The 27,097-nt window shown below is 51.8% G+C and overlaps 1 protein-coding gene across 1 annotated transcript; it reads right to left on the bottom strand.

Annotated features, from left to right (window-relative positions):
- Positions 1-2,347: 2,347 nt before the first annotated feature.
- On the bottom strand, positions 2,348-26,997 carry KPNA7 (karyopherin subunit alpha 7). Its single transcript, XM_066577254.1, has 10 exons — positions 24,590-26,997; positions 24,221-24,355; positions 19,841-19,926; positions 17,702-17,970; positions 17,339-17,421; positions 8,260-8,523; positions 5,615-5,848; positions 5,275-5,457; positions 3,389-3,538; positions 2,348-2,516 (listed from the first exon to the last, which is right to left on the bottom strand). The coding sequence occupies exons 1-10, from the start codon at positions 24,686-24,688 to the stop codon at positions 2,421-2,423; spliced, it is 1,599 nt and encodes a 532-aa protein (XP_066433351.1). The 5' UTR covers positions 24,689-26,997; the 3' UTR covers positions 2,348-2,420.
- Between the last annotated feature and the right edge of the window lie 100 nt (positions 26,998-27,097).

The raw sequence follows: 27,097 nt of genomic DNA, 5'->3' as shown, positions 1-27,097 counted from the left end.
CTGGCAGGGGAATAGAGCCCAGCACCAGGCTGCCCGTTCCATGCCGCCAGCAGGGTCTACCCTTCACCCATATACACTGTATGGAGTGCTGACCCATAGCCTTCTGTTCTTTACCCCACGCAGTGGCATAGTATAGGGGTCACAGTGGTCACACCTGCCGCCCGGCCCCTTCTGACTACCGGATGTACACCGGCGATGACCATGTTGGCAGCACTAGCCAATCATAGCAAGTAAGCATCTTTGTCAGTTAGTCTGTGTGCATCAGGTAGGCAGAGAAGAGGTGCGACCATCTTTGTTTTCTCGGGGGGGCAAAGCATTCAAAGCGAGCGCGGGCAAACAGCATCGGGCAGCCTTCATATCCCACCTCGAAATGGAGGAAACTTTGGGACCCTTTGGGGACATTAAAACCCCTCAATCTTAGGGCTTATTACCACGGGCGTATATCAGGCGGGTTTTCACGGCCGGCAGATATACGCTGCCATCTAAGCAGTCCCCCTCACCGGCTCTCTGCCTCTCTCCTCCACTTCTGCGTTTGCACTGGGAGGGGCAGGATGGAGGCGGAGTTAAGCTCTGCTCTGTCCCACCCACTCCGTGCTGGCTGTGGACAAGGGGCGGTGAGGGGTGGGGGCTTAGCTCCACCCTATCCCACCCACTCCCATTGCAAACCGCTCGGAGGGGAGGAGAGAGGCAGAGCCGTGGGGGAAGGGGTAGGGGGACCTGCTTAGATGTAAGTGTGTATGAGCCGGCTGATATACGCTCGTGTAAATAAGCCCTCTGGCCCAACGTCCGCAGGCGCATTTGATTTGCAAAATCGGCGCAGGTAATCTGCAGTTCACGCAGCACACAGAAGCATGCGGCATCTGCACTTCATCTAACACCTGCGGATTTGCGGATAAATCGCAGCACGCTCCATTTTATCGTGGATCACGGACAGATGCGGCCATTCATCTCTATGGGGGCTCAGGATCCGCAGCGCATCCGCAAATACAGTGGCAGATTCAAAGATTTAAATCAATTGGGGGAGGTGCGGATTGTTCCTGCAGTGATGGTCCGCACTGCATCCACGTGTCAGCCGGATCAGCCCCCCCATACAACCCGCCAGCTGTACATCCAGCAGCGCCGAGGCTTGGTTCACACTGCGAAAATTTACTTTCAAATTTCTGTCCGGGATTTACTGCGGCAAATCTACTTGTGGACGCCAATCCGGGATTAGCCAGCCGTGTGGGCAGGATTTGTCAAAAGTCTCATCCACATGGGACAGCCAATCTGTCGTGGCAAAGCTGGCGCTGTGGCACAGATTCTCCAGCTGCAGCAGGTCTATTTTTTTTTTATTCTATTGCGGCCACACTGCTCTCTATAGGAGCGCCGGCGCAACGGAAAAGCAAGCAGCCAAGCTGCTACAAAATCTGCGCTTTCCTGGCCGCAAAACCGCAAGATTTCCGGCAGGATTCCACCCTATGAGTACCCAAGCGAAGGGTTGAACCGCACAGACCGGCTTCAGCTGGAGTCACACGGGATGGTCAAAGGTTATTCCTTATATGGAAAGTAATGCAGCCCAGCGGTCGCTGGCAGCGTGGCACGGTGCGGCACATGTGCTCCCGTGCTGCCGGCCAGCAGAGTTAGATGACGGGGCACAAGCGCCAGTTATCTCCATACAAGCGGTGGGCTGTTTTCCTGGCAGCAGAGGAATCCATATCTGGAGAACGGTGTTCATTGTGGTGTATGTATATCGTCATACATCCAGCTATATAGGCCTCAGTCACACGGGCATGTTAGAGGAGCTGGACGCCTCCTGCACTAGGGTTCAGTTGACACAAGCAGATGCTTAGCCCTCATCTACAGAACTTCCAAAGTAAACAGGAGAAATTAGCAGGAAGCAGGAGAGAAGATTCGTCAGTCTGTTGCCAACTGTCATGTGGCAAGAGACTACTGAGCTCATCAAAAAGGGAAGGAGATGAGCAAACCCTATGAGAAGGACCACAATATGTTGTAATGTATCCGACTGTCACACCCTTTTCTGCCCAGATCAGAGCAGCCGCCCTCTGGTGTTACTCTGTACTGCGCGGCATTCATGGGCTTCTCCAAGCCAATTAGAATAATCCTGATATGCCTCAGCGGTATTATTGTATCTTGACGCCACCGGAAGCTAGGCGGTTTGACAGGGCTTGGATGCAGGAACGCCCCGGCACACCGCTAGCTCCCGAATGGCTGCATTCGTCCAGGTCCTTGAAGAATCTGCATACAGTTCCCCTTGCTCCCCCCGCCCCACGGGCCTCCGCTCCCCCAGCCCCCGCATTAAACAAGCAAACAAAAAAAGAAACTCAAAAGGGGAATGCTAGAACGGATTTTATTCAGAACGGCACAAGTTTGACACTTCTAGACGAAGCGCACATTTCGTGGACCTTTCCACACTCCAAATCTTAGAACTCGAAGGACTCTTTCGGTGCATTTGGGGCTTGGAACATGTAGCCTTCCTCCGTGGCTTGCGGCTCCAGTAGAGCTGTGTCATCCACCTCCTGAGAGAGAATCACAAGTACTGGGTGAAAGCTGTAGTAGACACAAGAGCTTACACTCACTTCCCTCTACATCACCACTTGTTGTAGTCCAGATTCATTTAGAGGGGTTGCAGAGTACTTTATATATTAACACACTAACTGCCAGAAAACAAATACAGCGGTAATTACCCATCGTCCCCCCAGCCCGGTCTCTGATGATAGCAGTCTGGCAGGGGGCAGTCACCTGATATTCAGAAGCCGTAGCATCACCACTTGTACTCCTGGCATCAGCACGATCCTAGGAGTTCCAGACTGACACTGCGGCCTCTGACCAGCAGGTGGCAGAGTGAACAGCAGGGCTGCAGTCCTGTTCACTGGAAATGGGCAGTTATTTTTTTTCATATAGCTATACCTGCCACTAACAACCCCCTTTATCATATGCCCCGCCTCCAGCAGTTTACAACAAGCTCTATACATTCTGCAGGAAAGGACATTACAGTTCTGGATGAACAGAGTTTGCTCTACTTTAGACAGCGGTAGCTTTAATTCTACATTGCTAAGATTCTTGGCTTTAAGATGACACCAGGAGCGTGTTGGTAGCCCTTACAGAACAGGAAGGAAAGCCATTTGAAGTGGGGCTGGGAATACTGAAAAGTACAGCTGTCAGGTTTGTCAGTGGTGCAGAGGAGGGAGGACAATCTTGCCAGCCAAAATCCAATTTCCCTGCCTCCCCCTCCTGGTGTGACCGATATTACACACAGCTTGAAATATTGAAGTGAAAACACACACACACACACACACACACACACACACACACACACACACACACCAGCCTGCCCCCCCCCCCTCCCAGAGAGATCTGCCCCCCCCCCCACAGAGAGCTCAGCCTGTACCTCTCCTGCAAAGTATTTCTCTATAAGGGCCAATGCAGCGTGATAAACCATGTGGTTGTCGTGCGTCTGTAGAGCCTCAATCTTCTCCAGCCCTCCCAGCTCTTCTACAGCGAGGCACAGTTTGTCCAGCTCACCCAGTTTTTCAGCAGCCTGCAGAACATAAAGTAACTTGTAAACGTCTTCATTGCTTGATTCTACCAATGAGATCTGGGACCTCGAAGACGATGACAGGGCAGACCTCACTAAGGTAAGTGCTCCATATACAAGACATAGGACTTCATTACAGGAAATCTGCAGTTAGAATGCTTCACCGTCAGTAGGATAGCCATCAATGCAAAGTGAATGAAGAGGCCCGCTTCGTTCTAGTCCGTATGTACTATGGGCCACACTTTCTGAAGACAGTCTAGCGAGTGGTATTGGACAACACCGTGGAACTGACTGGATCCCGCTATGGATTTCTTCTGCTGCTTGCGAATGGTTAAAACCGAATTCACTTACATTGTGGAATTTCAGCGGCAGAGTGCGCACGCCCCAAGACCACTAGGGTATGGATGCCAAACCGGCAGAGTGCGCACCGCCCCAAGACCACTAGGGTATGGATGCCAAAGCGGCAGAGTGCGCACGCCCCAAGACCACTAGGGTATGGATGCCAAACCGGCAGAGTGCGCACGCCCCAAGACCACTAGGGTATGGATGCCAAACCGGCAGAGCGCGCACGCCCCAAGACCACTAGGGTATGGATGCCAAACCGGCAGAGCGCGCACGCCCCAAGACCACTAGGGTATGGATGCCAAACCGGCAGAGCGCGCACGCCCCAAGACCACTAGGGTATGGATGCCAAACAGGCAGAGTGCGCACGCCCCAAGACCACTAGGGTATGGATGCCAAACCGGCAGAGTGCGCACGCCCCAAGACCACTAGGGTATGGATGCCAAACCGGCAGAGTGCGCACGCCCCAAGACCACTAGGGTATGGATGCCAAACCGGCAGAGTGCGCACGCACCAAGACCACTAGGGTATGGATGCCAAACCGGCAGAGTGCGCACGCCCCAAGACCACTAGGGTATGGATGCCAAACCGGCAGAGTGCGCACGCCCCAAGACCACTAGGGTATGGATGCCAAAACTCGGAGTCCAAAACACACACCTTGCAAGCGTTTCCACCGTTTGTTCCGCTCCTAGGCTTGTTTTTCAGCTACAGATGCAATATACAGACTAACAGTCTGTTGTATTAGAGTGGCCCACTACACAGAACTCGTGGTTAAGGGGTGGAGGGCACACGGATGGCACCAGCCACCAAGGATAGTGGAGGGTAGTGTTCATCACCCTCTGTTATTGGTAGAGTAGGGTCTCAACCTGCAGACCTGCCCACCAATGACCATTATCCCCTGGCCCCTCTGTCTTCACTTCAGTGACAGTAGAAGGGCATGGGCCACAAGTCCTAAGGGAGAAGGTGGGTTATGCATTTTGTCCACTGTGACATGTATACCATTTCTTAACTAGAGGACTATAGTTAGCAGGGGTTCCTGGGTGTGTTCCCTCTTCTGTTTGTGTCCCATGTTCTTTGACTGGAGACCAGGTAGAGGCTGGGAGTGCAGCTAGCTGAAAAGGAAGGGCGAGCAGCCTGGGTGACTTCCTAGGATAATGTGTATCCCGGGGGCGATTTGGGTCAATGACCCATTGGGCCTAAAGATCAGCACCTTGCCATATCTTCACCAAAAGGAGTGGAAGAACCAAGCCTTCCTACTTTCTATAGAGACTTGTCAGTACAGCCAGTACCCAACCTGAACCTTCTTTGAAGAATGAAGATGAAGTCCCCCAAAATAGTTTTTAGGTCCAAACTTGGCCACATCATTAAGGGGTTAATATAGAATTCTAACGACTTACCAGGAATATATTGGAGATGGCATCTAAAATGACCAATATGGTTTTGCTGTCCTTTACTGTTAGGAGGTTGAGAAGTGGTTCCAGCACTCCGGTGTGCACCAGCTCTACTACCTGCTCCACAGTACCCCCACTGGTGTAGTTGGTCACTGCCCACACAGCCTCCTTCTGGGCCTTAAAGTCCCCCTAACATGGGGGAGAACAAAAAAAACAAGTTGCACATAAAAGCAATACAAGAAATGTAATCTACTGAGCTGAGGAGCGCAGAGAAACAAGTGCTTACGTGCCTCTACCGTTGGACCAAGTGAAGAGGGTTACACTTGTGGTACTTGCATCACCTTACCTTGTTGAGAAGTTCCACCAGCGGTGGTAGGAGGCCACATGTAATAAGTTGTTGGATCTGTGGAGCAGGACCCGCTGCGATATTACTGAGCGCCCACGCCGCTTCCCTCTGAACACTTGGCTTTGAATGCCGAAGGAGTCGAGGCAAGATGGATAGAATCCCAGCATCTATGGCCACCTGGGTCTGCTTGTCTGTCCCAGTGACTATGTTCCCCACGGTACGTAGCGCCGGTGTCTGAGGGCGGTCATAGGGATAAAGAAGGCATCCATTAGACATCTTGTACATTGGCCACTGGGATAATTCTCCAACCATCTACAGGGCAAGGATCAGTGGCGTCCGGGCAGAGCCGTGTACGGGGCCCCTATGACAACTACTACAGGAATAAAGCGGACGAGACCATTAGTAACAGCACACAGGCATTTTTGTACAGCTTTAGCGCTGCCTGCTTGGGTGGGTGTGGTGGTGCTTCACCTCAGGCAACATAAAGGCTTGGGCCCCCCGGGTCCCACCCCCCCTTCCCTGTGCTGAGGTAGGCAGGTTTCATCAGATAGTAACTTGTTGGGGTTGCCGCTTTCCACTTTGTTTTCTTGGAGTGTGCAGGTAGGGGGTCCTTGGAGTCAGAATATGTGGAGGAAAAGTTTAAAGTTCTCCATTAAAGCAGCAAGTCGGACGATTCTGGCCGTTGTGACACAGCCGGCTTTGGGCCCCAGGAGTTTAGTGCACTCCTGTATGTTGGATGGGCACTCTTGTGCCGGGTGGATATGACCAAGGGTAAAGGGGTGGCAGTGCAGTCAGACTGCTAGAGGTTCAATAGAAGATTGTACTGTAGAACCATGGACTCTTCCCACAGGATTAAGAGTCATGTGAATCTGATGTCATTGTCCGTGTTATTAACCTATTCCATGACCGATAATACATTTACATCGCTGCTGCCTGGGCTCTGTGCAGCAGCAATGTAAATTTACATGACTCTGCCGGTGTTCACAGCTCCCCACATGGGCCAACACACCCAAACCAGGCCGTTACTAACAGCTTGCTCGGCCGCCATCATCCGGACCAGATTGTCACTGATGACCCATTTACAGCACTAGTTGGGAAAGTTTAGATCCTGCAGACTCTCCTGGCATGTCAGCGCCCGTCCTGACTCCCCTCCACTGACAGGGCAAGATGAGGGGGGAGCACTGTAGTAACACACCCTTCTATCACCTATACCATCTAGTTAGTATAGGCGATCGTATAGTGTAGGGTTACTAGATGTGAACCTACAGACCTAGTTTTGACATGGAGCTGCCGCAGATTTCACCCTTTAGAAAGTGTTGGGGATCCTTGTCGAAGTCTGCGTAAAGATTCTCACCAGTGGTGGAATGGGATGGGATTCTGCTCAGTGGACAATCCAAGCGAAGGCCTCCTGCCCACGGTGATCATCCGGCCACAGGGAACGCAGTGAAAGTGCTTCCCCCCTGTCCATGAGCGGAGAATCATAGCGATTCTCTGCATGCTGCAAGTTGCCACGATTCTCCATGGTCATCCCATCTGTCAGATAGGCTTACTGCAGAGATCCATCTGTCGGCTCCTACTCCTTGGCGGTGGCTCCCGCAACGACTGTGGACAGGCAGCCTAATTCTGCTATGTGTGCGTGACCATAGATCATGTAATTGTCTATACTTAAAGGGGTTGTGCAGTTGTAAACTATTGAATGCCTACTTTTATTATAGCCCACCAATAGTAGATCAGCAGTGGTCTGCCCCCCAGGACCCACTGATTAGCTGCTCACTGAAGCCCTGTGCTCATGCACTCAGGGCATTTTTGGCAATAAGCAGACAGCGCGCTGCTCCCTCTGCAGTCGCCAGGCTTGGTATTACAGAGAAAGTTTCCATTTACGTCAATTGGAACTTTGCTTGCAATACCAAGTCTGGCCACTCTAGTGAGAACAGAGCTGTGTACTTCCTGCAAACATAAGCTGCATGCACAAGCATATTGGTCCAGCAAACAGTGTATTGGCAGATCCCTGCTGATGGCCTATCCTAAGAATAAGCTGTCAATGGTTTACATTTTTTTTTTAAAGGGCAACCCCTTTAAAAAATATATATATAATTTAACATTTAAAAAAAAAAAAAAAAATCAAGTGTCCTAAATTGCTCAGAAACGAATGTAATCTCAAATGTGCTTCCAAAATAGGAGTGGAAATCAGCATCTCCAATCTAAAAAAGTTTATTAGAGTACACACACGTGGCATACTGTCAGAAGCCGTGCCTCCTCGGGGGCGGTATTCCCAATTATTGATTAGACTTGTTAGAACAGTCACTTTGATTTGAAGGAGCGCTGCCATCCAATAGGTGGCGCTGCAGAGGTATTCGTGGCATACTGTAACAGCCTCATTTCGGCGTTCCTACACAAGTCTTCGTCTACTTCGCCTAAATATCATACAACGGGTGACAGAAGTGAAGCCTCTGGATTACAGGGATATTCTGTTAGTGATACATGTCGGATCTCCATAATCTGACCTGGCCATTAGGGCGCAGGCAGGCTTTCCCTGAAGGGGTTAAGAGCGTTCCAAGGTAGCAGCACACTGTTTAATGGAGTCGGTGCTGCGGCCTCGCTCCCCGGAGCGCTGGGCTATCCCGGTTGGGTCAACAGTAACTCACCACGATGCTGAGCTCCGGACTGTACATCAGCCGCACCAGCCGCTCCACAACCCCCGTCTTCACCACCACATCAATCCTATCGTTGGCGCCGTCCGTCAGATAGGACATGGCCCAGCACGTGTCCGATAAGATGTCCTTGTCCTCGTGGTGCAAGAGCTGGGTGAGGGTTGGCAGGATCTGAAGCACAGCCGCCATAGGTGGGTAGGGGTTCTTGTTGCGACACAGGTTAGACAGCGTCCAGGTAATGTTCCGGAGAAAGCTAATCTAAAAAGTTTCCAAATCAATGTTTATTAGACAAGACCGTTCACATAAAGACAGGTTGTGCATTAGGAAGAGGAAAGATGCAATTGTGGATAGTCGTTTCTCTTCACACCTCTGCCAACTCCCAGAGACGGTTGTCTCACCACTGGGGGTTTTGCTAAAGGAAGCAGACAGCTCCATTCACCACACAGGGGCCCAAGTTGGTATTGCAGGCCGAGTCCTACTGAAGAGAGATAGCCTGCAGTACCAACCTGGGCCACTGTAGTGTATGCAGTGGTCTGCTTCCTGCAGCAAGACCAGTAGAAGTAGGAGAACCCCTTTAACCAGCTCATGATAACTTCTGCAGTTAGATACAAGTCATCCACATGCAGTTGGCTCAGAAGCAGAAGTCCCTCTATACATAGTGGGCATCAGCTGTCTGACACTCACCCGCGACAGCAGTCATTGGAGATCACCAATCGTGGCTGCCAAGACATTTTAAATCCTGAGCCATCAGCCCCTGGGATTGCCAAGGCAACTGTTAGGTGGATTCACAACCGGCTGAGTGATCGTACTCAAAGAGTGGTCATAAATGGCTGCACATCCAAGTGGAAGAATGTATCAAGTGGGGACCACAAGGCTCTGTCCTGGGCCCAGTGGTGGTCAACATTGTTATAAATGATCTGGAGGAGGGAATTGTGGGAAACTGATCAAATCTGCCAATGACACAAAGCTAGGAGGGATAGCTAACACTAGGGAAAAGAGAGAGAGAGAGGATTCAAAAAGATCTAGAAAAGCCTGAACAGTGGGCAGCGACTAACAGAATGGTATTTAACAAGCAGAAATGCTAAGTCCTACATCTGGGCAAGAAAAATGAAAAAAGCGCATACAGAATGGGAGGAATTGGGCTAAGCAGCAGCACATGTGAAAAAGACTTGGGTATACTAATAGATCATAGACTGAACATGAGTCAACAATGTGATGCAGCATCCAAAACGGCAAACACAATTCTGGGATGTATTAAGAGAAGCATATGAAGTCATATGAAGTGAACCCGTGGCATACTGCAGTCGCAGTCAGCTGTGACTGATAGCCAGCCTCCCACTGCAACAGCAGGGATCAAAGAGAACACCAATCCCCACTCAACACCCCACATGCTGTGAACAATATACATCACAGCATGTTAACCCCTTAGTGATGGAGCTTTTTTGCTTTTTCCCCATTTTTGTTTTTTCCTACTCCCTTTTAAAAAATCGTAGCTCCTTTATTTATCCATCGATGTCGCTGTATGAGGGCTCGTTGTTTTTTGCGGGACGAGTTGTATTTTTCAATGGCACTATTTACTGTACCATATAATGTACTGAAAAACTTTAAAAATTCTTAGCGGAGAGAAATGGAAAAAAAAAAACGACATTCCACCATCTTTCGGTGCGTCCTGTTTCTATGACGCACAAACTGCAACATAAACGACCTAATATTTTTATTCTATGGGTCAATATGATTGGTACGATACCAAACTTGTATAGTATAGTTTTTTCTGTAGTACTTTTATTTTTTTTTTTTTTAAGATATTTAATTTTTTTCAATTATTTTCTGCGGTCATTTTGTGCCCGCAATACCTTTTTTTTATTTTTTCGTTGACGTAGTTGAGCAAGGGCTCATATTTTGCGGGATGTCCTGTAGTTTCTGATAGTATCAATTTGGAATACATTCGGCTTTTTGATCGCTTTTTATTGCGTTTTTTCTGGGAGACAGGGTAACTAAAAAAGTGTATTTCTGGCGTTCTTTATTTTTTTTTCACACGATGTTCACCGTGCAGAAAAAATAATGCACTACTTTGATAGATCGGACTTTTACGGACGCGGTGATCTCAAATACATATTTTTATTTTATGATTTTGATTTTTTAATAATGGATATGGCAAAAGGGGGGTGATTTAAAAAAAAAAAGTTATAAAAGTTTAACAATTAAAAAAACTTTATTGATCTTTTTTTACTTTACTTTGAAGTCCCCCTGGGGGACTTTAACATGTGATGCTTTGATTGCTCCTGCAGTATGACGTAATGCTATAGCATTACGTCATACTGCTTTTTTACAGGCAGTCTATGAAGCCACCCTGTGTGGATGGCTTGATGGGCAGTCTGCTAAGGCAGCCCTGGGGCCATTCATTAGGCCCCCGGGTGCCATGACACCTGCACGGATCCCCCGATCTCACCGTTGGGGGGCCGTGTGGGACCCCCGAACAGCGTTCGGGGGATTTAAATGCCACTGTCAGAATTGACAGCGGCATTTAAAGGGTTAATAGCCGCGATCGGCCGAGCGCAGCTATTGCCCGCGGGTGTCAGCTGTAATAAACAGCTGATGCCCGCGCTGTATGGAGGGAGATAGCGGCGCTACCTCCCTCCATACATGTCCTGCAACAGCAGGATGTAGTTTCCCGATGGGGCGGTCGTTAAGGGGTTAAGGGTTCATAGAGCGCACTGATTACGCAGCAACCTAATGCCACACACTGGTGTCTGGGCCTGCTATTGTGAGCTGTAGTGCATGACCCGGGTATAACGGAGTCGTCGCTGCTATGACCCTCCCCTTACATCCCCCACCTACCATTACCCGTACAGACCACCGACACCATCTGATGGATAAAATTTGGCCACAGCAGCCATTTATTAAAACAAACATTAATATACATTTTAAACGCATTTTCCTTTTAAAACATATATCCCAACATTATACACATCCTAACCATTATAAACATTCCCCTAATGGAAACCTGCGAAGAGGACCCCTGAGCCCCTCCCCCTCTAAAATATCCTATCGCCTCAAACCAACAAGGAAATAGCTGTCCCGCTCACCCGCCGCAACTTGGCTGACTCAGGCGACGCTATCTCCATAAACCTTTCCTCCCGCCGCAGGTCGGCAGACTCAGGAGACCAACCAAACTCCCAATTAACCTCCGGCCGCCGTTTCTTCCCGACCCCGAGGCCGGCTAGCCACCCCTGGCTAGCCTCTCCCACCGACTATCAGGGCTCCGCCCTGTAACCCAGGAGGCGACAGGCCACGATTCACCAAAAACAAAAAGGGGGGGGGGGGAGGGGCTATGTAGCCCCTGCCTTCCCCCACTAACCTTCTACACGGGCTCCAAGGGCCCCTTCCCCGCCACAGCAAGCGAGGCTCGACCCCCTTGAGCCTGCGCCGCCCCCCATACCAATAGCGCACGCTCAATGCCCTCCTGTAATCCCTCCGTCCATAGGTCAATGCCGATGTCATTTAAGTGGACGCCGTCTGACCTCCAGTACCTGCCGACCCCTTTCTCCAAGTCTATATGCCGCGCCGCTATTCCCCCTTTGCTTCCCAGGAATCGCGACACTTCCCTGTTGAGCTTCACCCTTGCTCTGTTCAGGCCCTTCTCAGACAGCGCCCCCCTCCAAACTTTCCTCGGCACAATTTCGGACCACACCACGACCGTTCCCGGGTATGACGCTTGCAGTCTAAGACAGTCATACCTTATGTCCCTTGACAGATCCCTAAACCTCCTCTTCCCCAAATCGTCCCCCCCCCCCCCGCGTGCATGACCAATACATCCAGCGCCCTATCCCTAACCCTCCTTTCCATTTCCTCCAATACGCTGCCCCAAGTCATGCCTCTAATCTCCATCCATCTAACTACCGCCTCACTCTTTTGGAAACGCAATTGCCTAGCGTTCGGCCGTACCCCCGCTCTCTCTGCTCCCCAAAAAACATAGGAGTCTCCCAAGATCCAAACTAAGGCTGGACGACAATCTACAAAATAAACAATACTACTGTTAACAAACCGCCAATATGTCCCCCCCACCCTCCGGATGACCCCGCCTTGAACTTAAAGCAGGTGGGGGGGGGGGGGGTCGCACGTATGATTTAAAACGCCCTGACTCCCAGCGACCTATCCTCTTCACTGCCTCCTCCCCCATACCTCTTACTGACGCCTCCGTCGCCGCCCCCACCCGAAATGAGTGAGACCCGAACTGTGTATTATTAAACCCCGCCACCCCCAAGGCCTTCTTGAACACCGCTATAAACTGAAAACGCGATAGAAACTGCCCGTTCTCGTGCCGCAACAATGGGCCCGTGCGGAAATTTAACCCTTTGCTATACTGCTCCCAAGCCCTCAGTGGGCACATACTGGCCCCCAGCACCTCACCCAACCGGATCACCTGACCGCGTCCTTGCTGATCCGTCTTAGACCGACGGATAAGCAACTCCAACCTCCCGTCTACCAACCTTACGTCTTCCGCCTGCAGGCTGCCCCCCGAGGTCTTGCTAGGTGACACCAATTCCCTTACCCGTAGGGCCCCGAAAATGCCAATGAAAAAGCTGCCCTAAACAACCGCGGCTATAAACTGATTAACTTTTGCCACCGACCGACCCAAATCTGCGCTCTTTCCCAACCAGCTCCACAGTAAGCCCACTCTATCCTCCTCCGAGCGCTCCCCCCCACACTGCCTCAACCATTCTTCCCACTCGCTGCGCAATATGCCGCCCTAGTCCGCCGAGCCAGTGACCGCTCTATCAGGCCCCCCCACTGCTCGCTTACCACGTTCCAGATTCGAAACGGGCACTTCCTCCCCTCCTTCTCCGCGCCAGGCGCCAGAGTCCGGAACCGCTCCCACTGAAAGCGAGCGCGAGCATCCGCAATTGAATTCTCGACACCTGGAACGTGCACCGCAACCACCCACATGTTTAATGACAAGGCTTCTAGCACTAACTGACGCAGCAGGTTAACCACAGGGGGGGATGACGCCGAGAGGTTGTTAATTACCTGCACCCCCCCCCCCCCCCCCCATGTTGTCGCAGTGGAATCTCACTTTTCTATCCCAGAAGTGGTTACCCCACAGCGTGATAGCCACTACTATTGGAAATAATTCCAATAGTACTAAGTTCCGAACTAATCCTTCCTGCTTCCACTGCTCCGGCCATTCCCCCGCACACCATCTACCTTGAAAATAGGCCCCAAACCCTGCGCTTCCTGCTGCATCTGTATAGAGCTCCCAGTCCACGTTGTTACTGACCTCCCCCATAATTACCGACCTGCCATTGTACTTTTCCAAAAAGGCAGACCAGACTGCCAGATCCGCCTTGTGACTAACTCCCAAACGGATAAAGTGATGAGGGGCCCGAATCCCTGCTGTTGCCGCCGCCAACCGTCTACAGAAAACCCGGCCCATGGGCATGATCCTGCAGGCAAAATTCAGCTTGCCCAGCAGTGACTGCAGCCCTTTTAGCGTGATTTTCTTCGCCAACCGAGCTGCAACTACTTCCTCCTGCAAGTTTCTTAATTTTTCCTCCGGTAAGCGGCACAGCATTGCCTCCGAGTCAATAGTGATGCCCAAAAAACGTAAACAAGTTGTGGGCCCCTCCGTCTTTTCAGGTGCCAGAGGCCCCCCGAACCGTTTGGCCACCCATTGCAAGGTCCCCAGCAAGTTCGCACAAACCGGCGAACCCCCCGACCCCACGCACAAAAAATCATCCAGGTAATGAATGACCGACTGCACTGCCGCCGTGTCCTTCACCACCCACTCTAGAAAAGAACTAAACGCTTCGAAGTACGCACATGAGATGGAACATCCCATGGGCAAACAACGATCCGCAAAATAGCTCCCTGCCCAAAAACACCCTAAGAGCCTCACACTTTCCTGTGCTACCGGGAGCAAGCGAAAAGCTGACTGTCAGCCTTCGCCATCAACGCCCCCCTTCCACATTTCCGAATCCACTGAAGCGCCGCATCAAACGATGTATACACCACCGAGCATAGCTCGGGGTCTATTCCGTCGTTTACAGACGCCCCCTTTGGGTACGATAAATGGTAAATTAGCCGAAATTTATTCGGCTCCTTAGGTACCACTCCCAATGGTGACACCACCAAATCATGCGCCGGCGGTTCTTTAAACGGCCCCGCCATGCGCCCTAACCTAACTTCTTTCATTAACTTCTGTCACCACTTCCGGATATTCTAACGCCGAACGTACATTTTTTAACGAAAAGGGGACCCCATGAACCGGAGGCGGGATGTGAAAACCATCCCTAAAACCCTTAAACAATAACTCTGCCTTCTCTCTATCCAGGTACCTACTTAGGTACGGTACCATCTCTTCCAGAATCACCAGGGTCATCCTTTTTGTAAAACCCCCTGGACCTTTTCCCTTTCCCTTCTTAAAACATCTAGCAGCTCCATGGGACCCCGCGCCGCAGTGGGAGCAGGCATGGCGGAACTTGCACTGACCCTCGTACCCGGTCCTACTCCCCCCCCCCTGCTGAACCACCCTGTCCCCCCGCTGAACCACCCTGTCCCCCCGCTGAACTGGAGGCCGAGCTGAACGACCCGACACTGCCCTGAAAGGGCTGACCGAAACGCGCGGGGACCATTACTCTCAACCATAACCCTATATCTTTGTGATCCCATCTGATAGATGGGCGCACTGCCTTACGCTGCCTGAACTGCTCATCATATCGCAGCCAAGTCTGCCCCCCCCGTACACCCGATAAGCCTCTCCAATGGAGTCCATGTAGCAAAAAAGGCCGGAGCAATTGTCCGGCGCCTTCTCCGATTACGTTCGCTAGAATGGCAAACGCTTGCAGCCAATTCGCGAACGTCTGGGGTAAAAGGCGCCACCTACGCTTCTCCTCCTCCTCTTTTTTGAACTCTGTCCGTTTTCCCTTGTCTAAACTAAATTTCTCCAAGGGGAGGAGGGAGAATATCTCCACGTATTCGTCCCTCCAAACCTTCTCCCTAACCTTTTTTCAGGTAGGCCCCCCAACGGGCCCTCAAAGCAGACATAGACCTCGCCTTTGGCCTTTTCGTCTAGCTGGCCCCCCTCCCCGTCCTTTTCTGTCTGGACCGCCACTGCAACCCCGGCCGTCCCACCTAACTCCAAGGTACCCGCCGCACCCCCCACTTGGGAAATTTCCCCAGTGGATTGTGCACCCGCCTGTAAACCGCCCGTGGACGGCTGTCCTTGCAAGCGGGGCAGATTGCATCACCCCAACCGCCTGTCCTACCCCAGTCCCACCAGCCAACGGTCCTCCCGGTCCGTCCCCCATGCTGGACGACGCGCTGCATGGCGAGCTCCATGCTGCGACAGGCGACGGAGCGTAGCCTACCCCCTGCCTCCTCAACAACTCTAACACGACCCCCAGCAATGCCCCTGTCACCGCCTACGCCTAGCGCGCCAACTACCGCTGCGCTACCCCCCACAAACTGCCCACTACTACTCCCAGCATGCGCTAAGCGGCTAACATTGCTGGACACACCAGACAGAGCATAACTCACCTGGCTGCGTAGGGGCTGTGGACCCACCAGCCGCCGTCCCGCCGTGTTGCTGTTCCTCCTGGACTCCGCTAACGCTGGGCTGTGACCACTCCGCTGGGACCACAACCGCCGCTGATCTTCTTGGTGCCGAAGGAACATAGGCCACCTCTGTCGTTGTCGAACGCCCTCCAGATGACTCCGCCGCCGGACCCCGAGATACCGCGGGCCGCCCATCTCTGGAACTGTTGCAGGGTTGCTCCCCCTCCGATGCACCTCCGGGTGAGCAGCCCCCGACCCCTTCCAGGCTCTTTGCAGCGCTTGGCCCCGCCCCCCTCTCAGCACGGGACCTTGCGCTGCACGCCGCACCTCGTCTTTTGGCGGGAGTCCTCCCCACCCTGCTCCCCCTGCCTGTTGGTGTTGCCGGAGGGGAGCCTACTACGTGGGGGGGGGGCCGGAGAGGCACTCCGCAGCCTCTGCCTGCGTGAGGGAGCGTGCTCGGGGCTCAGTCTCTCGGGTGCACGTGCCCTCCGCAGCCGTAGCTCTTTTGCTTGCCCCGCTGGTGCTGCCGCCGCCGGCCCCGCACCTGTCCTCCGCCTCCGGTCCAGACCTCTCCAGCCGGCTCTGCACCTCCCTCCTCCTCCGCTCGGGCTCCTGCCGCTCCTGCTTCTGCCGCCGCTGATGGGGACCCCGCCGCTGCTCCCAGGGCCTCACCGGAGAGCTGCACGAGCCAGTCCAGACCCCTTTCCTCTGCCCGGATCTTCGCGAGGATCGCCTCCATCTTCTCCCGGTAAGTGGCTGGTCTTCGGGCTCTTTTCTTGCTCGTTGTTTCGGGGCTGCTCCCGCTGCTTCTCCCGGGCACCTCGGGTCTTCGGTCCTCTTGCCTTCCTGACGTCCGCTGGGCTCTTCAGGTCCGCCGGGCTCTTCGGGGGTAACTTCTGCTCTTCACTCTTCTAACTTCTGCTTCTTTCTTCCTCTTCTTTCGCTGTAATGGCCTTTTCCTGCACTACCGCTCTTTTTAACCCCTCTTACTAGGCCCCGCCTCCTCCCGCCATTCTCTTCTCTAATTAACCCCCTCCTCCCCGTTAACCCTATCATGCTGCCTTCCTCCTACCACCCTGCGGGCTTCCGGCTCACCTTTGCAGTACTTCTGTACTGCAGTGCATTATAGCAATCCTAGCTTTTATGGTTCAGGTTCCCTACAGGGACCAAAACCAAACATGTTTGTTATCCTCGTACCCGCAACAACCTGTACAATAAAATGAACACCATTTATTCTACATGGCAAAACAATTATAAAGGTTATACATTAAATGTACCCAAAAATGGTACCAAAAAAGCCTACATTTGGCTGCGCAAAACAACGAGCCCCGATACAGCGATGTAAGTTGGGGAAAGTTATGGCATTTTAAGAGCCAAGCTGAAAATCCCCGACAGGCCACGTCCTTAAGGGGTTAATTAGAACAAAGTGAGTGAAGCGGACGTCTACCCAGACCGCTCCTGTATACACCCAGCTTCAGACTGTAGACATCTAAGTGATGTGCAGAATTAGACGGCATACCGGAGTCTGCGGTGAAACCAGGGCGAGAAGCGGCGGCGTCACGTTGTAGTTGATGAGTGCATCTCTGTACAGCGGGCCATCGCCTATGGAGAGAAGTCCAAGTGAAGTGAGGAGACACCGCGCCCAACCAGACCTCCCGCTACCTACAGGGCAGGGGGCAAGCTTCCCAAATCCTGAGAATGGTTACTGGCAGATCCTCATAACTGCAGTCAGCAGATATATTCCGCCCCCCACTGTCCCCCACTGTCCCCTACTGGAATCAGATAGCAGCATGTTGGTGAGCTGGCCTAGCAGATCCCGCCATCTTCTACATGGCTGTTCCCACCCCAGAGACCCCGAAATGATCCGTTGTGCGGGTCTTACCTGCAATGTTCCCTAGAGCCCAGACCGCCTGCTCACTAATCTGCATGTGGGGCGAGGAGATGAGGGCTATGAAGGCAGGAATGGCTCCTCCATCCACCACGGCTTTCGTCTGTTCAGAAGTACCAGAAGCGATATTTGTAAGGGCCCAAGCGGCTTCAAACTGCAGAGTGCTGTTATCATGGTAGCTCAAGAAGTCCACCAGCCGGGGGATCAGTCCGGCGTCAATGATGTCATTGAGGGGGGGATTCCGCTCCCGAGACAACATCTTCCTACGGGGGCAAGTAGAAGTCAGACGTTCTGCAGTTCCGATAAGTATCACATGTGGATAAAAACAAAGAACTTAGAAGAGTGAAAGTGCAACATCTCAGATACAACACGCAATCCCCGCAGGGCCGTACATGCATACACTGGGGGATGCTCCAGCACTTAGGCAAGCCAGCAGCCTCAACCCCTCCCCTGGATGTGGGCTCAGAGGTCTGGGCTCAGAGGTCTGGGCTCAGAGGTCTGGGCTCAGAGGTCTGGGCTCAGAGGTCTGGGCTCAGAGGTCTGGGCTCAGAGGTCTGGGCTCAGAGGTCTGGGCTCAGAGGTCTGGGCTCAGAGGTCTGGGCTCAGAGGTCTGGGCTCAGAGGTCTGGGCTCAGAGGTCTGGGCTCAGAGGTCTGCCATCTGCAGTGGGGATTGAGGAAAACAGATCCAGAATGCAAGGGGTTCACAGTAGAGATGAGCAAACGTACTCGTTTAGGGCGTTTTTGCACTAGAGCACTGACTACTCGGACAAAAAAAAATTCGGGGGGGGGGGGGGGGGGGGGGTGGGTGGAGTGGGGAAGCTCTCCCCACTCCCCTCTGCAACCCCCCGCTCACCACTAGCACCCCCCCCCCCCCCCCGAATCTTTTCGCCCAAGTAGTCGGTTACTCGGAAAAAGTGCAAAAACGCCCTAAATGAGTAAGTTTGCTCATCTCTAGTTAACAGGGATCGATGTTGATCACGGCCTGTAAAGAGGTGGCAGAGGGAGGGCGCTCCCTCTGATGTTATCAGCCCTCTGCTATGTACTACTAGAGGGCTGATGGATTGCATGGCAACTGGGCACCAGACATGGCCTATGATTGCTATTACAGATAATGCACTGCAGTACTGCGATGCATTATAGGTTCACAGGCTTAACTCCCCTAAGGGGGGGGGGGAAGTAGAGTTCTTATCCTGCATATCGAGTTCAGAAAAAAAACAAACCAAAGACACAAAACAGCACACACAAAATAGAGTGCCCCCCCCCCCCCCCCTCCTGGTCATCCCATTATATAGTGTGTGCCCAAAAAACAACAAAAACAAAAAAGGCCTTTGAAAATCGCAGATTGAAATCCAGCAGAAGTCCTCGTGTCCAAAACAGGCAGAGTCCCCACCCGACGGCTCAGCAGCATCGGTGCATCTGGTGTACAATAGATCAATTCTTGTGAATTTGGGGTGTAGAATCCAAGCTTACCTTTAGAGATGATGAATCACGTACGGTTTTTATGCAATTTAGATTTTTCCATTTTATTTAAAGAAGGTTTTTGCGCTCATTTTCTGGTGAATTATATAAAATTAAGTGTGCATTCAGACGACCGAATATCAGCCGGGTATTCACGGCATCTCTGCAGGGGGAGGACGCTGGAAGAGCCGGGAGCAGTGCTCTGAGCTCCCGCTCCCTCTCCACCCCCCTGCACTATTTTCAATGAGATGGGGTGGGGCAGAGCTAATTCCCAGAATTTAGCCCCGCCTCCACTCATTGCAAACAGTGCAGAGGGGCAGAGAGGGTGGAGAGAAGGCAGAAAGGGGGCGGGAGCTCAGAGTACTGCTCCTCCCACTGCAGAGAGAGACACCGTAAATCGGCCAGTGTGAATACCCGGCCAATATGCGGTTGTCTGAATGTGCCTAAATCAGTGGCTGAGCTAAACTCTATTTGAATGTAACAGTGGCTGAAGTTCTACAAATGGTCACTAGATGGCAGAACAATGTAGTTGAGCAGGAAGGTTCCTGCATGAGCCCCTGTACTGCTGTGTAGTGCTGTAATCTGCATGCAGCCCTCTTCATTCTTCCCAGTGTAATTAACAGAGCAGTGCAGCCAGGACCCCGTAGCATTACGTTACGCCAAGACCCCGTTACCTCGCAGACTGTGTGCACGTCAGTACAAGATCCGGGTTTCCAGAATTAATTCCTTCCACTATTTCATCTAAGGAAAGCGGGGGCGCCTGCAAGACAAACCAATGCAGTAAGTGTAGATCGTGTCACCAGCCAACATGCTACAAGCCATTGGACCCAAGAATTGTATCAGTTTGGGAGTCTACAGGCTCATGCAATGCCCCTGTTATGGAGCCTGGGGGGGCATATGTCCCAGGGGCAGAAAGGCACCAAACCAGCCTGCAGCCAAAGGAGGTTGTCAGCTGATTGCTGCAGGACAGCAGAGTAAGTCTGAGGGACCTTAGAAGTCATGAGGTCAGATAAGTAGGCGGAGTCAGACTACAGGCTGTGTTGTCAGGGGAAGTTCTTGTAGTCTTCTCTACAGTGCAGGGAAGAGGTCCTCCTACACAGGTGAGAAGTCCAACACAGTTACTGTGGAGGGGCAGAGAGGGATGGGGACACAAGTCTTGACCCCAGTAACACCAATAGGTCACTTAGACCAGGTTCGCGTGGAGTTTTTGCCCCTTGGATCTAACATGGCATCTACTTCAGTCCCACATCTGAGCGCTCATTCCTGAAGGGAACCCCTGCTGTTCTGAATGCATTTTTCCCTCCAAACCAAAGCATTAAATCCACGTGCAGAAGAAAGTGTGACGTCACTTAACGTGGGTCCTGTGTAACAAAATATCAGCCCCCCCTATTAACTGCCAACTCTGCAGGCAGACCGCGGCTCAGAAAAAGCTGGCATTTTCATTTAAATTTACCCTGTGAGCCACCCAAGAGCCAGCGGAAAGTCATGGAGTGTAACCACCCACCATAACAGGTAGGGCAGAGGGGCGCCAGACTGCATTTTTACCCAGTGGTCTATGAGCCTTTAGCTACACCCCTTAGTAGTGTACAAAGCGCTATGGTGACAATACAGCCAAGAACGCTAGAAACAGAGCGACTCACTACTTCATTATTCAGAACCAGATAGATTATATATTATCTGTGCAGAGGTCAGTTTGCAGGAAAGGGGAGGAGGTGAGCTGTGACATCACCTACTGTGAATAGTGGGTCCTGTGTCATCTGCATACAGGTGTCCCCTCTCAGTGTAATCCTGCCTGTGATGTCAGTGAGATGACTGCTGTAAAGCTTCCTCTACAGATCAGGAAGCATCAGACTAGTATTGGGCTCTGTGGTCAGTGTGCAGGGAGAGGGAGGTGGTGAGCTGTGGCTATTGTGAATGGTGGGTCCTGTGTTATCTACATATAGGTGTCCCCTCAGTGTAATCCTGCCTGTGATGTCCGTGTGCAGGGAGGGGGAGGAGGTGAGCTGTGGCTATTGTGAATGATGGATCCTGTGTCATCTACATATAGGTGTCCCCTCTCAGTGTAATCCTGCCTGTGATGTCAGTGAGATGTCTGCTGTAAAGCTTCCTCTACACACCAGGAAGCATCAGACTAGTATTGGGCTCTGTGGTCAGTGTGCAGGGAAGGGGAGGAGGAGAGCTGTGACTATGGTGAATGATGGATCCTGTTTCATCTACATATAGGTGTCCCCTCTCAGTGTAATCCTGCCTGTGATGTCAGTGAGATGACTGCTGTAAAGCTTCCTCTACACACCAGGAAGCATCAGACTAGTATTGGGCTCTGTGGTCAGTGTGCAGGGAGAGGGAGGTGGTGAGCTGTGGCTATTGTGAATGGTGGGTCCTGTGTTCTCTACATATAGGTGTCCCCTCAGTGTAATCCTGCCTGTGATGTCAGTGAGATGTCTGCTGTAAAGCTTCCTCTACACACCAGGAAGCATCAGACTAGTATTGGGCTCTGTGGTCAGTGTGCAGGGAGGGAGGAGGTGAGCTGTGACTATTGCGAATGGTGGGTCCTGTGTTACTTATGTATAAGTGTCACCTCTCTAGTAGTCGGCCCTGTGGTCAGCATGCAGGGGGTGAGGATGACACTTTATAGTAGGTCATTTTCAGATGACACATTCCCTTTAACTCATCAATAGGGAGGAGAGTAGACCCCATATATCTATATAGCTCAGGCCCAGCTCTGCATGGAGGCACTTTAGCTTCTGCTGCATCTGATTTCATGTTGGCCAAGATGCAGCCAGCTCAGTGTTAGGCGACACAATAAGACTGCAGTGCATACACCACTATAAGACATGCTACAAGGCTCCGCTGCACACACACTTGATGGTTTCAGTACACAAGGTGATGCAGATTCTTCTTACTGAACATTAAAGGGATTTCCAGGCAGCACCGGCGGTCAGTGCCGGGATCTGAGTGGAGGCCCCTGCTCCGACGTGTAGTGGCCGGCAGGGTCTTAGCCAACGGCTCATGGGCCCAGGTGCAAAAGCTCTTGGGCCCCCATGCCCAAGTTCTCCTAACCCCTTAATGCTGCAGGGCGTACAGTTATGTCCTGCAGCTTTGGTGCGATCCCGCTCCATACAATGGGGGCGCTGGCTGTTTTACAGCAGACTCACCTGCAACAGTTCTGATAAACAACGCCACTAGTGGGAGCTGTTAACCCTTTAAATGTTGCCATCAATTCTGATAGCGGCATTTAATTGCCCCGACCAATGCTATGGCATTACATCACATTTCAGGAGCCATCAAGTCATCGCAGGTTCTTGTATCCTCATGTAATAGGTAAGAGTTAGCAGCTATTAAAGCCAAACCACCATTTGGCATCGCCGAGTCCGTAAACGGCCGATCGACCGGAGGAATTCATTATTTCCCCGCAGGGTGAACATCGGCAGAAAGACTGTTAGGATCGCACATTTGGGAAAAAGGTCATAAAAAGCCTCCAAGGAGTCACACGTCCTCCAAAATGGTGCCAATAGAAACTGCAAGAAGCGAGCCGCGCACAACTAGGCTGACGGGAGAGTCGGAGTTCTGCTGCGCAGAAGGCGGCATAAAATGTAAGTTTGTAACTGTAGCCGTACCGCCCCACGGAGTAACGTCCCAGCGCCGCAGCGCCCGCTGGGCAAGATGCAAAGTCTTCCCTTTTACTCCACTTAGGATTTCCTTAGGGCTTTCAGCACATTATGAGGCAAATCATAGCATCACTGAAAACACAAGTCGGCCCGCAAAAACCGTCCGTCAGACGGCAACGAATGAGGAGGGAGGAAAACCACCACAAAACAAGAGACTGCCTCCTTCAGGGTGAAAGTGTTAGTCAGTGATACTGAGCCGCCAGCGCCGCCCTTCTGTTCACACGCCAGACCTGCAGCACATTTCACCCTTTCCATTCCAATTCAGTTAAAAGGGTAAAATCTGCGCCACAATCTGTCGGGTGTGAACGCACCCCAAGGGGTTTTGCTGCCTTCGCACTACAGACATACGTGACTCAGACCCACGATGTTGCAGTCCTCCAGCCCTGCTGTCAGTCTTCAGCCTCCTCCCTGAGCGGCCATCGGTACAGGAGGAGGGAGGCCGGTCTGATGCAGCAGAGCTCGAGCCGCAGCCTCCCAGCCAGGAGTCACCGACCAATCAGTGACAGAAGCTCCGATTAATCAGTGAAACCAGAGAGTTTCCTTCAGTCTGATGAAGTAATCGCTCATTGATTAGTCAAGGTCTTCCTGCTCCCTGCCATGATCCTTGTGTGGTCTGTGGTGAGGGACCCCCCAGCTAAGGGCAGTCCACCTATGGGGGCCGGTGCTCCCAATTACAGGTGCAGCTCATGGAAATCAATCTGAGCTGCACCTGAAGTTACAAGTGTAGCTCCCTCTGATTTCAGTGAGAACTGCGCCTGCAGTTACAGGCAGCGGCCAGCAGTGGTTTCCACTCCAACCCCGGTGTATCCTGCCACCGACAGCCAGAGCTGCCTGGAAAACCCCTTAAACTTCTCTTCTCTGGCCCAGTTTGCCTCACAGGGGCCAATCCAGACTTCCTGTACAACAAGCGCTCCGTGTCAGACCCTCCCTTAGGGGTTGTGGCCCATCGCCAGGGATGTTCTGTTATATATTTTCTCAGGATATTCTCCAACAAGCAATCTCGTGGGATGCCGGCCGCCAAAAACTCCAACCAACGATGACGGCCTGTTGGTCCCCCCCCATACAGGAGGCAACTACAGCCTCCCCCCCGGTCTCAGATCACCATGGATTCCTTTACCAGGCTGACTCTACAGTCCCCCATAGACCCCCCAGAGCTAACCAATACTTCAGCCATCAGTGCTGGAGAAGTGGCCGACAGTAAACCCCAGCAGGCCCACGTCCTTTACGTCCCACCTCTGCCAGCCCAGTCCGACAGGCTCCAGCCCTCCCTTAGCATGGCAGCCATACTGCTCCCCGCTCGGACTCACCCCTAGCAGACTTATAAGGTCAGAGCTAAGAAGGATCTCCGGGCTCCTGGCCAACATGGTTTTACCCCAAATCAACTACCTGTTGACTTTTCTGTTCAGGAGAGACATCTACATCTTCTGGAAACGAAGTCACGTTCCTTCTTTTAAGGATCTGTTCATCTTTCTTCGCCTTTCTGAGCTCCACACTAACTTCCACTCGCCGACGTCTTAGCTCCTACGATGAAAGGTAATGTTAGCAGATCACAAGAGGAGAACCCAGAGCCCCCTCCCCCAAGTCAATGGGATAAAGTAAACATGCGCGATACATTTACAGATCGGGACCTTCTTGCGCATTCGATATGTGAGCAAAAAAACTCCCAAGTCCCCCTGCGGGTGTGAGAGGTCGTACAGGTGCTTCACACCCTCCATAAATCTGCCCGAGGCGCCTTCTCTAGCGCTATACACTTACTGCCGTGTCTTTGCCCTTGTTCTTAAATTTTCTCATCCGATCATCCGACTCGTTTACAGATGGCATCTTACCGGTGACGGCGCTGTGAAGGAACAACATCACAATCAGGGCCACAAAGACTTGGAGGACCTCTACTTTCACACAGCAGTGAGTCCTTCAGCGAACGGAGGTGAAGCCACCCGCCTCCAGGCAGTGATTCATAGACGACAACTCCTGTTCACACGGACCGATAGCCGCTTGGCGTTTAGGTGAGCTAAAAACCCCAAAGTGAGCGACTTCTCACTCAGTGCCCAGTCTGTGGCCAAATGTACATGGGACAACTATTGGCCAGATTCACCATTTTTAGCAAATTGCTGTGGTGAGCCGGACTAGACAAAGGTGAGGAAGCAGCAGAAAAGCAGCTATATGTCAAGGTGGCGCCGCTGCTCTCCTCCCAGAAAAAAAGGTCAGTTTCTAATGTGGCTTTTCACAGCGGAAAAAGTGCAGTTGTCAAGTTTGTGACGCTGGTCCATATAAAAATGTGAAAAATAAAAAACTATTCTCACCCCTGGAGTGTGGTGCGGTACCTCAGGGCAGATGGGGAATAGTGGGGAGGGACTACAGGAGGCAAAAGGAATGGTGAAAACATGGAACAGTGTTGCTTTAGAACAAGAAGCTTCAGCTTTCTTTAGTGCAGCTTCAGGGTCCCATTTCTTTAGGTACCTGTCACAGTTTCCTTTGCTTACAGGTAGATTATTCCTTGAACCAGAGGCGTAACTTGAAGCTTCTGGGCTCCAATGTAAAATCTGTAACAGGGCTCCCAACTATAATGCTTTATTCATAGTACTGGGTTCCCTATGTGGAGAATAGAGGCCTTATGGGCCCCCTAAGGCTCCTGCGCCCGGGCGCAACCGCATGCCCTATAGTTACACCCCTGCCTTGAACAATTAGTAGTAGCATTAGAACATATGCAGGTATGCAGCACAGACTTCCCATTTGGCAGCAGACAGGCTCTTTGACAGTAAATAAGCACAGGATTTCTCTTGGCCCTCTATGCTTTACCCTTCTGCTTCTCTTTGTCCAGTTTCTTCTGTTCTCTTGAGTATTAAATTTCCTTTGTTGCTGTTACTATCAATTTCCACTTCCAGGGTATTAGTTACTTTATGCCTTTACCGATTCTTTTCTATTCCTTCAAGTACCCCAATTTCTTTAGTGCATTACAGTTTCTGGTGACGTTTATCCATTCCTTTCCTTTTCTGGTAAAACAAATTATAGAGCTTTTGGGTACTCACACCCTCTCCTTCCCACCACACTGTTTGCCTTCTTCCTCCTGAGACCTTCTGACTAGCAGTCTCCTCTGGTCCTCTGCAGACCCACCTCTCTCCTTTTAGACCAGCGTTTCCCCAACTCCAGTCCTCAAGTCCCCCCAACAGGATTTCCTCAGTATTGCACAGGTGATGTAATTCTTGTGAATGCCTCAGACATTACCACAGGTGGTCTTACTATAGGATATCCTGAAAACATGACCTGTTGGGGGGTCTTAAGGACAGGGAGTTAGGAAACACTGTTTTAGACCATATCTCACCCTTTTCTTTACACTAGCTCCTATTGACCAACCCTGCGTAGGACCCTTCTACCTATAAGAGGCTGCCTATCCTCCTGGCTACCTGACTTCAATCTTAGAGTGAACCCCGTCAGAGCAAAGTGTGGTTGGCCAACAATAACTTTACGTTCTTGAAGTGCCATATGCATTTATTACATCCCCTCAGGCCATTATGAAGTGTACAACTCCTATACACTACATTGCCCCATGAGCACATCTGGAGATGCCAAGTATCCATTCTCACTACCAGGCATAATCCAGATATCAGCACCAGGATAATGTATGTTGAAGGGAACCCGTTAGCAACTTTGTGCCCTATAAGCTACCTTATATAGCGCAAAATGTGAGGAAGCAGTTGCACTTCATACCCACCAGGTGCCCCGTTCCTGCAAGGCTGTGTGCCCACAGTGTGACTTCAGATGGCGGTGCACATGCATTCCCATAGAGATGAACGGCCGAGCATGCGCACAGCCAGCTGAGAAGAGTCACTGTGTGCATGCCGACTTTTCAGAAGAGGGCAGGATGACCCGGAGTGTACGAAATGCAGCTCAGACCCCCAGCTCCTTCACCTCTGAGCTCCATAAGATGCCTCAAGCCTTTATGCCACCCGAGGTGTTCTGTATAGGAGATCAATATCAGTGCCAGGAGAAGAACGGGTCCTGCCCAATACTATATCATACACACTAATGCATACTTGCCTTTCAGGTTGGCATTAAATGGAATCTGCCAGCTCCTAGGAGCCCCATGAACTAGACTTAGGGGGTCCTACGGCAAACATGTCACAGCCAGCAAGGAGAGTCTCCTGCGGATGCGTTCAGCGGAGGCTTTGATGGCACACGGCAGGGGAAGTGAGCAGACTACTTGGTGCGCGAGTGGGGAAACATTTTTTTTTTTGCATAGGCCCCCCCCGTTCAGCGCAGGACAAA

Source organism: Eleutherodactylus coqui, chromosome 8 (assembly GCF_035609145.1).
Source record: "Eleutherodactylus coqui strain aEleCoq1 chromosome 8, aEleCoq1.hap1, whole genome shotgun sequence".
NCBI lineage: Eukaryota > Metazoa > Chordata > Amphibia > Anura > Eleutherodactylidae > Eleutherodactylus > Eleutherodactylus coqui.
This window is presented reverse-complemented; position numbering and strand designations above follow the sequence as displayed.

Coding starts and splice junctions, on each gene's coding strand:
- KPNA7 (XM_066577254.1), bottom strand. CDS start 24,688: ATGTTGTTCCTTCACAGCGCCGTCACCGGTAAGATGCCATCTGTAAAC. Junction 17,422..17,701: donor GGCTCTAGGGAACATTGCAG/GTAAGACCCGCA, acceptor TTCTCTCCATAG/GCGATGGCCCGCTGTACAGA. Junction 3,539..5,274: donor CCATCTCCAATATATTCCTG/GTAAGTCGTTAG, acceptor TATGTTCTGCAG/GCTGCTGAAAAACTGGGTGA.